This window comes from Marmota monax, unplaced genomic scaffold (assembly GCF_021218885.2).
Source record: "Marmota monax isolate L192 unplaced genomic scaffold, Marmota_monax_Labrador192_F-V1.1 WCK01_AAM20220418_F8-fsc00285, whole genome shotgun sequence".
NCBI classification, from domain to species: Eukaryota; Metazoa; Chordata; class Mammalia; order Rodentia; family Sciuridae; genus Marmota; species Marmota monax.
The window spans coordinates 46,659-59,577 of NW_026695045.1; the positions used below are offsets into that span (position 1 = coordinate 46,659).

Sequence of the window (12,919 nt, forward strand, 5' to 3'; positions counted from 1 at the left end):
ACTTTCTATCACTAAAACTTACAATTAATAAAAAACCAAAATTCTTTTTTTCTCATTTAATGTTTACAAGTTGACTGATAAATTAACCAGACAATGATGGATAACCCAGACAATGATGTTTACTACTTACATCAACAGACAGATCGAGAAGTTGTGCCATCCTTTTCATTGTTATCCGAGTATAATATTTGGCCATTATTCTAATATTCTGGTACAGGACAGAGGGCAGGGAACACATAACAGCTGTTAGTAAGACTGAAAGTCCATTCATTTTCACATCCAAATAAGTTTACTTAAAATTTCAGACTCAAAGCTTTTATTTTTATATAACCTGCCACCAGAAGGAGGCTGGTTCTAAACTTCAAAAACAAAAATAAATGTGGACATACTTTGATTTCTGTAGTTACCTGAGAACTATTGAGTACTTTACACAACTCTTTAAATACAGTTAAAATCTATGCTTGTATTTAACTAAATTAGTGATTAAAAAATGATCAGAGAACATCTTAGAATACTTTACCTACTTAAAGGTAACTTTCAAGTTTTCTAATTTCTGTGGAAATGACACTGGAGTTAAGACATAGAGACTCCCAGTTATTTATATCAGTGTTCTTAATAAAACACCAACACTTGCAAGGAAAAATTAGGCAGAGTGGAGAGCAGAATGGACTCATCTCAAAGCAGGCGAACCTGCACCTGTACCAGGGCTGACAGTGACACCGACCTCCCTGGAAGCCAAGCTGCACTTTAGGCCCCATCTTTCCCATCACCCTTTAATTGCACCAGTGGCCACATTCTCTCTCTTCTCTTCCTTAAAAAACTCCATACCATCTTCATTCACATCCATATAGCCCTTGATTTAACTAACCTTCTCATCTTCAGTATTTTTTTTGTGTGTGGAAGTGGGGATTGTAGGATCTTACTGGGGGTGCCCTACCACTGAGCCACATCCCCAACCTTTTTTTATTTTTTACTTTGAGATAATGTCTCACTAGGCTATCCACACTGGCCTCAAACTTTTTGATCCTCCTGACTTAGCTTCCTGAGTAGCTGGGGTTACAGATTTGTGTCATGGTGCCCAACTTCTTGTTATCTTTAAGCCCAATCTCCATATGCACAGAGGGACTCTGAAAATATAAGCCTGGATACTTTTTGTGTGTGTGTGGTGCTGGGGATTGAACCCAGGGCCTTTTGCATGCAAGGCAAGCACTCTACCAACTGAGCTGTACCCCAGCCCCCTGGACATTATATTCTTACTTAAAAGTTTTCACTACCTGAGTGTATAAAATGTGCATGACCCTTCCCACGCCTCCTTCCTTCCAAAAGCCCTGATGCCCCTGTACTTTTGCTCAGACCACCTCATCTGCTAAAATAGCAACTTTCCCTTGTTTCATAATCACCTCTTCCTTTTGTAAATCTTACCACACTCATCAATTTGTACGTTATCTAGTGTGACCCTTCCTCAAGGTAGAACCAGTCAATTTTCTCCTTATGCCCCAATTGACTTGCTACATACTTTTACTATAATATCTTAATATTTTTACTTATAAATACTTCTTTATTTAAACTTTTAAGAAGCTTCTTCCCATCCCACCCACTGGTACTGGGTATCTCTACCACTGAGCCTCATACCTAAGCCTTTTAAAATTTTATTTTGTGAGAGAAACTTGCTAAGTTGCAGAGGCTGGCCTCAAACTTGTGATCCTCCTGCCCCAGCCTCCTGAGATGCTGGGGTTACAAGGATGAACTACCGTGCCCAACTGACTTTTAAGCTTCCTGATGTAGGGGATGGTATTCTTTTATTTAGTTGTGGGGGGGCGGGTGATATGCGGGAGATGGTGGTATCATGGATTGAAATCAGGGGTACTCAACCACTGAGCCACATCCTCTGCCCTATTTTGTATTTTATTTAGAGACAAAGTTGCACTGAGTTGCTCAGAGCTGAGGCTGGCTTTGAACTTGTGATCCTCCTGCCTTAGCCTCCTGAGTCGCTGGGATTACAGGCATGCGCCACGACAACTGGCTGGGGATGGTATCCTATTCTCCTATGTGCCCCAACACTTTGTATTGTATCTGGCACATAGACGGCTCAAAAGAATATTTCTTATGTGAATGAATCAATATTGACACAATTCTGTGAAGATCAAAGTTCAATTTTAAGACATATTACCCATTTTCAAGATGAGCAAGTAAGTATTAGAGTAAAAACATCTCTTTCCCCCATTCTTAGGAAATGCCTTCTGGTGTTTGTTTTTTTGAAACAGGGTCTTGCTATGCTGCCCAGGCTGGGCTCGAACCTGTGATCCTCCTGCTCCAGTATCCTGAATAACTGGGATTATAGGTGTGTTCTACCATACTCAACTCTTTCTGGTTTATACACTATAAAATTTTGTCTTCCTCAAATAAAACATTCTAAAATACAATTACCTTTTCTGAAAAGCCAAAAATAAGAGGAAAAAAAAAAAAGATAAGATAGAGGACACACTATGGGAAATAAAGAGCACACATCTAAACAATAAACTTTATACATTACTACTACCTAGGGCATAAAGGGGAAACAAATCCTAAGGTGAAGAATTAAAAACATAACATCCTACTAATTAGAATTTTAAAAAAATCCTGAAGAATCATTTGATTACCAAATTTAAAAACTAATATTTTAGCTGAGCGAGGTGGTGCATGCCTATAATCCCAAAGGCTCGGGAGGCTGAGGCAAGAGGATCACAAGTTCAAAGCCAGCTTCAGCAAAAGCGAGGTGCTAAGCAAGTCAGTGAGACCCTGTCTCTAAATTAAATACAAAACAGGGCTAGAGATGTGACCTGGTGGTTGAATGCCCCTGAGTTCAAAAGAAAAAAAAAAGTTTAGCCAGGTGCAATCGCACATGCCTATAATCCCAGGAGGCTTAGGGAGGAGGAGGCAGGAGGATCACAAGTTCAAGGCCTTCCTTAGCAATTTAGTGAGGCCCCAAATAACTTAACAAGACCCTGTCTCAAAATTTTTAAAAATGATTTTCTTAAAAAAGTGCAGGGGTAGAGGATGTAGCTCAGTGGTAAAGTGCTCCTGAGTTCAATCCCCAGTACTTTGAAGGAAAAAAAAAAAACCCATGGTGGCATGTACCTGAAATCCCAGCTACTTGAGAAGACAAAGCAGGAGGATTGAGCGTTTGTGAGGCCAGTCTTGACAACACAGCAAGACTGTCACCAAAAAAGAAGGAAGAAAAAAAGAAAAAATTTTAAGTGGTACGGTGTTCGCCAAGTGGCTTGGAGGCCAAGGCAGAAGGATCACAAATTCAATGCTAACCAATCAAAAATAAAAAGGGTAGGACATGGCTCAGTGATAAAACACCTCTGGGTTCAATCCCAAGACGATGCAGAAAAGTAAATTCACTAGTTGAAGGTTAAAATAAAAACTGGCATCTCTATCATGCAGATTCTTACATGTTCAACAACTCTGTTCTTCAAGTCTTTCCACCTTTTTTCACCTTCTTCTGTAGAAGCAAAAACATCAGTTGCAGGACTCTCAAGGGAACCTTTCCTTAATTCCATCCCATAGTCTTCAACAAGTGTGGACCAACGCATCAACTCCATTGTAGTAAAAAGCTTTAAAAGATCCCTGTGAATTATAGAAAATTTTATATTCTAAATCCATCAAAATGAAGGTTTACCATCCCCAATCCAAAAATCCAGAATCCAAAATGCTCCAAAGTCTGAGATCTTCTGAGACCTGACATGATGCCACAATTAGAAATTCTAAACTTGATTTCATACATTTGAAGGCAGGTTGTGATAATTTTAAAATGCCGAACTTATGTGTGAATAAGTGTAAGAAAACAACTGATTTTTGGTAGTACAAAAAGTCACAGGAATAATGGTGTGACAGTGTCACTTTTGCTTTCTGATGGTTCAATATACATAAACTTTGTTTCGTGTACAAAACTATTAAAAATATTGTTATGAGCCAGGCATGGTGGCATATACCTGTAATGCCAATGACTCAGGAGGCTAGGTCAGGAAAGTCACAAGTTCAAGGCCAGCCTTAGCAACTTAGCTAGACCCAGTCCCAAAAGAAAAAATAAAAAGAGCTAGGGATTTAGCTCAGTGATAAAGTGCCCCTGATTTCAATCTCTAGTATCCCACCAAAAAGTTGAGTTTAGGGGCTGGGATTTTGGCTTGGTGGCAGAGCACTTGCCTTGTGGGTGTGAGGCACTGGGTTCGATCCTCAGCACTACATAAAAAATAAATAAGTAAAAATATTGTGTTCATCTACAACTAAAAAAATATTTTAAAAGTATGAGTTTAACGTACTCAAATCAATAAATGTAATTAATTGAAAGCCACATCACAATGAATGGGGAAAAGCCAAAAGCACTTCCTCTAAAATCAGAATAAGACAGGACGTTCACTCTTACCACTCCCATTCAATATAACACTAAAAATTCTAGCCAGAGCCAGCACAGAAGTGCACACCTGTAATCCCAGTGACTCAGGAAGTTGAAGCAGGAGGATCGTAAGTTTAAGACCTGCCCTCAGCAACGTACTGAGACCCAGTCTCAAAAAAAAGAAAAGAAAAAAGAAATTCTAGCCAGAGCAATTAGGCAAGAGAAGAAAATAAAAAGAATAAAAACAGGAAAGGAAGAAGTCAAATTATCACTGCTTGTAGATGATATATATGATCCTACACTCAGAAGATCTAAAAACCTCCACCAGAAGGCTATTAGAGCTAAATAACAAATTTAACAAAATAGCAGATAAAAAAATCAACATACAAAAATCAATAGCTTTCCTATATACCAGAAATGAAGCTGTTGAGACAACCTAGGAATAAATTTAATCAAGGAGGTGAAAGACATGTACAATAAAAACTATAGAACACTGAAGAAATTAAAGAACACAATAGAAGATGGAAAGAACTCCCATGTTTATGGATAGGCAGTATTAAGATTATTAAAATGGCCATATTACCAAAATACAGATTCAATGCAATCCCCAATGACATTTTTAACAGAGTTTGGGGAAAAAAACAGTCCTAATATTCATGGAAGAATAAAAGACCCAGAATAGCCAAAGCAATTCTAAGCAAAAGAAAACAAAACAAAAATGATATTGGAGGCATCATATTACCTGACTTCAAATTATACTACAGAGCTATAGTAATAAAAACTACTGGCATAAAAATAGCATAGAGTGTGAAACAGAAAAGATGACGACACAGAGACAAACCCACACAGATACAGTAATCCTTGACAAAGGTGCCAAAAATATGTTGGCAAAAAAGATAGCCCGTTTAACAAATGGTGCTAGGAAAACAGGCTATCCATATGGAAAAGGAAGAGACTATATCCTTCTCTCTCATCCTGAGCAAAGAATTAACTCAAAGACCTAGGAATTAATCCAGGAACTTTCCAGCTCCTACAAGAAAATGGAAGGTCAATATTCCAACACACATGTGGAGACAAGGATTCTTTAATAGAACTCCTAAAGTTAAAAAAATAATACCAACAATTAATAAATGGTACAGCATCAAATTAAAAAGCTGCACAGCAAAGGAAACAAGAATATAAAAACAGAACCTACAGAATGGGAGAAAATCTTTGCTAACTACTCTTCCAAAAGAGGATTAATAACCAGAACGTATAAAGAACTCAAACTTCCAACAAAAAACCCAAATAACCTAATCAGTAAATGGGCAAATGAATTGAAGACACTTCTCTAAGGAAGATATACAAATGGATAAAAAACACATAAAAATATCCTAAACATCTTTATCAATCAGGGAAATGTAAATCAAAACTGCACTGAGATTCCATCTCACTCCAGTTACAAAGGCACCATCAAGCATACAAACAATAAACTCAGTGTGGTGGTGCACACCTGTAAATCCCAGTCACTTAGGAGGTTGTGCAGGAGGATCACAAGCTCAAGGGCAGTCTTGCAACTTAGTGAGATCTTGCCTTAAAAATTAAAAAAGGGGGCTGGGGATGTGGCTCAAGCGGTAATGTGCTCACCTGGCATGCGCGGGGCGCTGGGTTCAATCCTCAGCACCACATAAAATAAAATAAAGATGTTGTGTCCACCAAAAAAAAAAAAAAAAAAAAATTAAAAAAGGCCTGGGCATGTAGCTCAGTGATAATGTGCCGCAGGTTCAATCCCTAGTACCAAAAGCAAAAAAAAAAAAAAAAAAAAAAAAATGAGGGCTGGGGCTATGGCTCGGTGGTAGAGCACTTGCCTTGCACATATGAGGCACTGGGTTCGATTCTCAGCACCACATAAAAATAAATAAATAAAGATATTGTGTCCATCTACGACTAAAAAGAATTTAAAAAAAGAAAAAGAATATGAACAATAATAAATGATGGAGAGGATATGGAAAAAAAAAAAAGGAACACTTACACTGTTGGTGGAATTGTAAATTATTACAATCACTATGGAAATCAGTGTGAAATTTCCTCAATAGAATAGGAAAGGAATGGGGCTGGGGTTATGGCTCAGGGGTAGAGTGCTCGCCTCACATGTGCAGGGCCCTGGGTTCAATCCTCGGCACCACACAAAAATAAACAAATAAAGTTATTGTGTTCAACTACAAAAAATATATATATAAAAAAAGAATAGGAAAGGAAGCCAGGCATGATACATGCACACCTATAATCCTAGCTTGCTTGCAAGGCTAAGATAAGATGATTCCAAGTTCAAGGCCAGCCTTAGCAGCTTAGTGAGACCCTGTCTCAAAATAAAAATAAAAACAGTGGGGATGGGGCTGTAGATCAGTGGCAGGGTGCTTGCCTGGCATGTGTGAGGCACTGGGTTCCATCCTCAGCCCAACATAAAAATAAACAAATAAAATAAAGGCATTCTGTCCATCTACAACTACAAAAAAATTAAAAAATAAATGAAATAAATAAATAAAGAAAGAAACAAAGACAAGACTAGGAATGGAAATATCACATGACCCAGACACACCACTCCTCAATGTCTGTCCTAAAGAAGTCATTATACTACAATGATTCATGCACACCATATTTATAGCAGCACAATTCATAATAGCCAAACTATGGAACCAGCCTTGGACTCTAGGTATCCATCAACAGAGAAATGGATAAAGAAAATGTGTATATATGCAATGGAATTTCATTCAGTCATAAAGAATAAAATTATGCCATTTGGAGGCAAGTGGATGGCACACTTAAGAGCTTTATGTTAAGCAAAATAAACCAAACTCAAAAAGTCAAGAGTTCTATGTTCTCTCTCATATGTGGAAGCTGGAGAAGAAAAAAGGAAAAAAGGCAGTGATATGGACTCATGAAAATGGAAGGGAAAACAGCAGAGTAAAGGGAGCAGGGAAAGGGAGAAGGGGAGGGAAAGAGGAAATACTAGGGAATGACATGGACCAATTTATATTGTGATAACAAATGCATGTATGAATATGTAACAATGAGTCCATTATGTATAGTTATAGAAAATAATATACAAAATAGAAAACAAAGGGAAAAACACTGTTGAAATTACGTTCAGGCTATGTTTATGAGGTATACATGAAACAAGCAAATTTTGTGTTTAGACTTGGGTCCCATCCCCAAGACATCACACTGTGTATATGCAGATATTTCAAAACCAAAAAACTCTTGAAATCAGAAAGCATATCTGTTTTACATGACAGATTATCAAAAGTGTGTTTTTTGGTACTGGAGATTAAACCCAGGACACTTTATTGCTGAGATATACCCCCAGGCCTTTTTTTTTAAAAATTTTTTAGTTTTCGGCAGACACAACATCTTTATTTGTATGTGGTGCTGAGGATTGAACCTAGTGCTGCGCGCATGCCAGGCAAGCGCACTACCGCTTGAGCCACATCCCCAGCCACCCTCAGGCCTTTTTACTTTTTATTTTGAGATAGTTCTCGGTAAATTGCAGAATCTGGCCTTGAACTCACAATCCTGCCTTAGCCTCCTGAGTCTCTGGGATTACAGGTGTGTGCAGGCTGAATTTGGAAATAGTTCCGATCTCAAGCATTTCAGATAAAGAATTTTTAGCGTGCATAATAGCAAACTTCAAAAAGTCAACAGTTTTTATACCTTTCTATTTAGTAAAAGAAAACAAATTGAGGGCTTGGTTCGTGGCTCCGTGGTAGAGCACTCACCTAGTACATGTGAGGCCCTGGGTTCGATCCTCAGCACCACATAAAAGTAAATAAAATAAAGGTATTGTGTCCAACTACAACTAAAAAATAAATATTAAAATAAAGAAGACAAATTGATTGCTATTCAACTGATTTTACTATCACTTTGCCCATAATTCCAAAAAAAGCACTGCCCTACTTAACATTCTGCTCTCTCCTGTCAATCTCTGAAATAACTGTAAACACACTAATGAAGCAGATTAAAAAGAAAAAAAAAAAAAACCTCTTAAAACGTAAAAATCCATCATGCTTATTGTGAGCATATCTGTTTTCCATGACAGATTATCAGAAGTGTGTACTTCCAAAAAATACAAGTCCTGGACTATTAACAATAAATTTATAAAACAGCTAATTAGTTGCTCAAGTTGGCTTGATACAAAACTTCTAAATAAGTAGTTCAGAATAAACTGTCATAATCTCATTACGTTAATTTCTAATGCAATACTAAAAACACCTCACCACTTAATTATTTCTAGTTTCCACATATAAGAGAACATAGAACCCTTGACTGTGAGTTTGGCTTATTTTATTTAACATAATGCTCTAGTACAATCTATGAGCAATCAATTAAGGAGTGTACACTCAGGTGAGACAATTTCTTTCAAAATGGTTTTTCTAATGAGACATACTATGCTAATTACAAAAGCACTTACTTGTACTTGGGAATTTCTTCTAACTTCTTGTCACCACTTATTCGGTGAACCAAATCTGACTGTTCATTGTCAAAGGGAGCCAGGATAACATAGAGAACAACACTTTTCAGAGCCTAAAAACGTTAAACAACACAACAGATTATATTCAAGACTAAAAACGTAATGGAAACTTTGGCAAGAACTGAAAAATTATGGAATGATTATACATATTAATTTTAAATTTTGAACTCCAAAAGTACTAGGGGGAGCCAGGCCCAGTGGCACATGCCTATAATCCCAGTGACTCAGCAGGCTGAGTCAGGAGGATCTCAAATTCCTCAAATTCAAGGCTAGCTTCAGTAACTTAGCAGCGCCTTAGGCAACTTAGCAATATGTGATCTCGAAATAAAAAATAAAATTAAAAAGGGATAAGGATGTGGCTCAGTGGTTAAGCACTGGGGAATTCAATCCCCGGTACAAAAAAAAAAAAAAAAAAAAAGAAAAAGCATTAGGGGGAAAAAACCTTACCAGGCTGCATTTTTAATTTCTTTCTGGAATATTTACTTTTTATAAATCCATTAAGATAAATATTTGCTACTTTCTAATTTAAATTACTACCTCGACTAACATTTTTTAAAACTTTTTTTTTTTTTAATGTGCTGGAGATCGAATCCAGTTCCTCATGTGCTAGGCAAGCACTCCACCAGTAAGCCACAACCCCCAAAACATTCATTTTTGACAAAGGTATACAGGAAAAGTTCTTACAATAAGCTGGCAACATAAACACAGAATATACACATAAGCTACTTAAAACAGCCTTTGTAAATGAACTTTCCAAAGTAATACTTTGTTAGCAGGTGACCAGCTGTACATAAAAAACATTAAACTGGACACCATGGTGCACACCTATAATCTCAGCAACTTAGGAGGCTGGGGCAGGAGAATCCCAAGTTCAAGGGTAAGCCTAAGCAAGGAGACCCTCTCTCAAAATGAAAACTAAGGACAGGGGACACAGCTCAGTGGCAGAGACCCTGGGTTCAACTCCCAGTGCTGCAAAACAAAACAAAACATTAAGCCTACATATCTTCGAAAGTGATATGTAATTTAAATTATTGCCCAACTAGTCTTATACAGTAAGGATATACTGAATAGAAAGAGGCACCACAGAACTGCACTAAATTACTACAGTTACAATGTTTTGAAATAAGAAGACCCAAGATTTTCTAACAAGTATCAGTGTCAATTATTAGAATATCTTACCTGTTGCCACTTTTCGCTTTCTGCCTGTATACAGGGAGTATCATATATTGCTCTGTAGTGCTTACAAATAGACAAATAGGATCCCTCATGCTGATCCAGTTGAATCATTAAATTATAGTATTTCAACTTTAATTTCTGAAAAAAAAGTTGACAAAATAAATTGGGGTTCATGGGTCTTATTCAAACTCTGTTAAAATAAACACAGTCACAAATATGCTCACCTCTGTGTTTTCTTCTTGGAAAAATTTGGTGTTAATTTTCTTGCTGATAATTTGTGTCCGAATATAATCCTTTACGGCAAGGCAGAGCCTCATTTGCTCCAGAATAAATTCCACTCGCTCTTTTTTTTCCATTGACCCATAGGTTTCCACCTAGCAGAATAATTCCCCAAATAATATTATAATATTTAGTTGCAACAAAATTAAAAAGGCCACTGTCAAATAAGAATCTTCATGAACATACAGTAATGACAATTAAATAAAAAGGGATGGAGATATAGCTCAATGGTAGAGCACCCTTGGGATCAATCTTCAGTACTGAGGGGAAAAAATGATTTACACCATACAATGTAAAGAATAAATCAGATTAAACACGATGAAAAATGTTTCTGATATAGTATTTGGTGTATAAATTCATAAAGTCCAGGATGACACTCAGACAAGAAAGAATGAAGGCTGTTATTATTTTATTTTGATGTGAAAATGTTTTCATCATCTTTGTAATTGTTTATTTAGGAAAATTACAAATACACAAAAGGACCACTGATGTTTCATTTACACAACTTTACGTACTTTCCACATGTCAATTACTTTGAAGCAAATCTTGTTCAACATATTACATGCAAACATTTCAGTATGTATCTCTAAAAGATAAATTTTTGGGGGGAAAAAGACCATATAGAAATATTTCTTGTATCACCAAGAATCTAGTCATTCTGTAAGTCTCATGTATTTTAAAAGGTGAATTAGAATCCAAATAGATTCACATGTAATTGGTAGCTACATTTTTCTTTATGAACACAAATGTAAAATATGGACTAGAGAATGATAATGATGAGTCAATGCCTCAAAATAAAAAATACAAAGGGTTAGGAACACAGCTCAGTGGTAAAGTGCCCCTGGGTTCAATTCCCAGTACTAGGAATGAACAGACAGGGACAGGACACAAACACACACACACACCTAAAAAACCAATTTGGTTCAGAAATTTATCAGATATCAAACACTCATTAAGAATAAAGAAAATGAACCAGGTGTAATGATACACACCTGTAATCCCAGTGACATGGGAGGCAGAGATAGGAGGATTCCAAGTTTGAGACCAGCCTTAGCAATTTATCGAGGCCCTAAGCAACTGAGTGAGACCCTGTCTCAAAAAAACAAAAAAACCCAAACCAAACAACAATACCATATTCCTAAGGTATAAGTAAACAGTGCATGAATTAATTATTTTTTCTTTTCTTGGTACTAGGGATTTAACCCAGAGGCATTTTACCCCTGAGCCACATGCCTATGTGGCTTTTTATTTTTAGACTCACTAAGCTGCTGAGGCTGGCCCTGAACTTGCAATCCTCCTGCCTCAGCCTCCAGAGTTGCTGGGATTATAGGTCCATGCCACTGTGCCCGGTATATTACTTATTTTATTTAAATTCCAAAGACAACTAAAATGTTCAAATAATGGCACGTGCACACACACACACAAAATCAAGGTAAATGTGTTTGTCCTAACTTTTCTTCAAAACTGTTTTAGAAGTTAAATGTAGTTGGTTTATTATATTATATAGTTTCCAGCGGCCTGAATAACCTCCCCCTGTTGCATTAATTCTTACTCTTGGTGGTTCAACAAAAAGTGATGAGGCATCAGTCAGCTACTTCCATAAGACACTGGTAACTCAACAACTTGCTTTACAAACTCCAAATTGCAGCACCTTACCTGTAATTCTTGTAAAATGGAGGCTGCCTCTTTCACATCACCATTTTGCTCTTTTATAGTTGCTAATGTTTTAGTCAGTCGAGCACGCTCAATTTCAACATAAATCTAGAGATAAAAGAAATTTATGTTATCAAAATTTCTGTAGAAAAGTGTTAAAATTTATTTAGTTTTGCTTTCTACTTTTGCAGCATTGGGGATGGAACCAAGGGCCTCACACATGCCAAACAAATGCTCTACCACAAAGCTACACCCCCAGTCAAAATGTGTTAAAATTTAAAAGATATGGGCTGGGTCCATACCCGCTTGTGGCTCAAGCAGTAGTGTGCTCGCCTGGCATGCGCCCGGCGCTGGGTTCGATCCTCAGCACTACATACAAATAAAGATGTGTCCGCCGAAAATATTAAAAAATTCTCTCTCTCTCTTAAAAAAAATTTTTAAAAGGTATAATTGAACTATTATTAGGTATAGGAGTACTTATCTTACTGCTGTTGTGCACTCTATCTGCCATGTATATATTTCATAAATAAAATTTTAAAGAAAATGTCTCTATGAAACATTATCTATATTTTTCAGTTTTGCTTTCAGAATGTAAATATGAAATGAGTATGTTTTAACAAATAATAGGACCATAAGCTATATAAATGGCACAAAAAAATGAAAAGTGGCTTTAAAAGAATTGATTATTTGAAAAATAACATACTTCATAAAGAGGAAATGCTGTTCAATGTCTACAATTGCACAATTCCACCATTGCTCTATGTCTGATTTATCTATTTATCTTTTCTTTTCTTTTTTTTTTTGGTGCTGAGGACTGAACTCAGGACATCATGCTAAGTATGTGCTGTACCACTGAGCTACACCTCCAACTCAATTCATCTTTATATATAAGACTACTTCAAGTATTAAAATTTTTGGCATTTTTT

General features: G+C 36.7%; 1 protein-coding gene across 1 annotated transcript in view; it reads right to left on the reverse strand.

Annotated features, from left to right (window-relative positions):
- Positions 1 to 12,919, reverse strand: part of Psmd12 (proteasome 26S subunit, non-ATPase 12) — a 28,852-nt gene that overhangs the window by 1,557 nt on the left and 14,376 nt on the right. Inside the window, exons 5-10 of the mRNA XM_046427770.2 lie at positions 11,997 to 12,101; positions 10,286 to 10,435; positions 10,065 to 10,199; positions 8,826 to 8,938; positions 3,438 to 3,612; positions 131 to 208 (exon numbers count right to left, since the gene is read on the reverse strand). Coding sequence (XP_046283726.1) covers positions 131 to 208; positions 3,438 to 3,612; positions 8,826 to 8,938; positions 10,065 to 10,199; positions 10,286 to 10,435; positions 11,997 to 12,101 — 756 coding nt within the window. The remainder of the gene's footprint in view (positions 1 to 130; positions 209 to 3,437; positions 3,613 to 8,825; positions 8,939 to 10,064; positions 10,200 to 10,285; positions 10,436 to 11,996; positions 12,102 to 12,919) is intronic.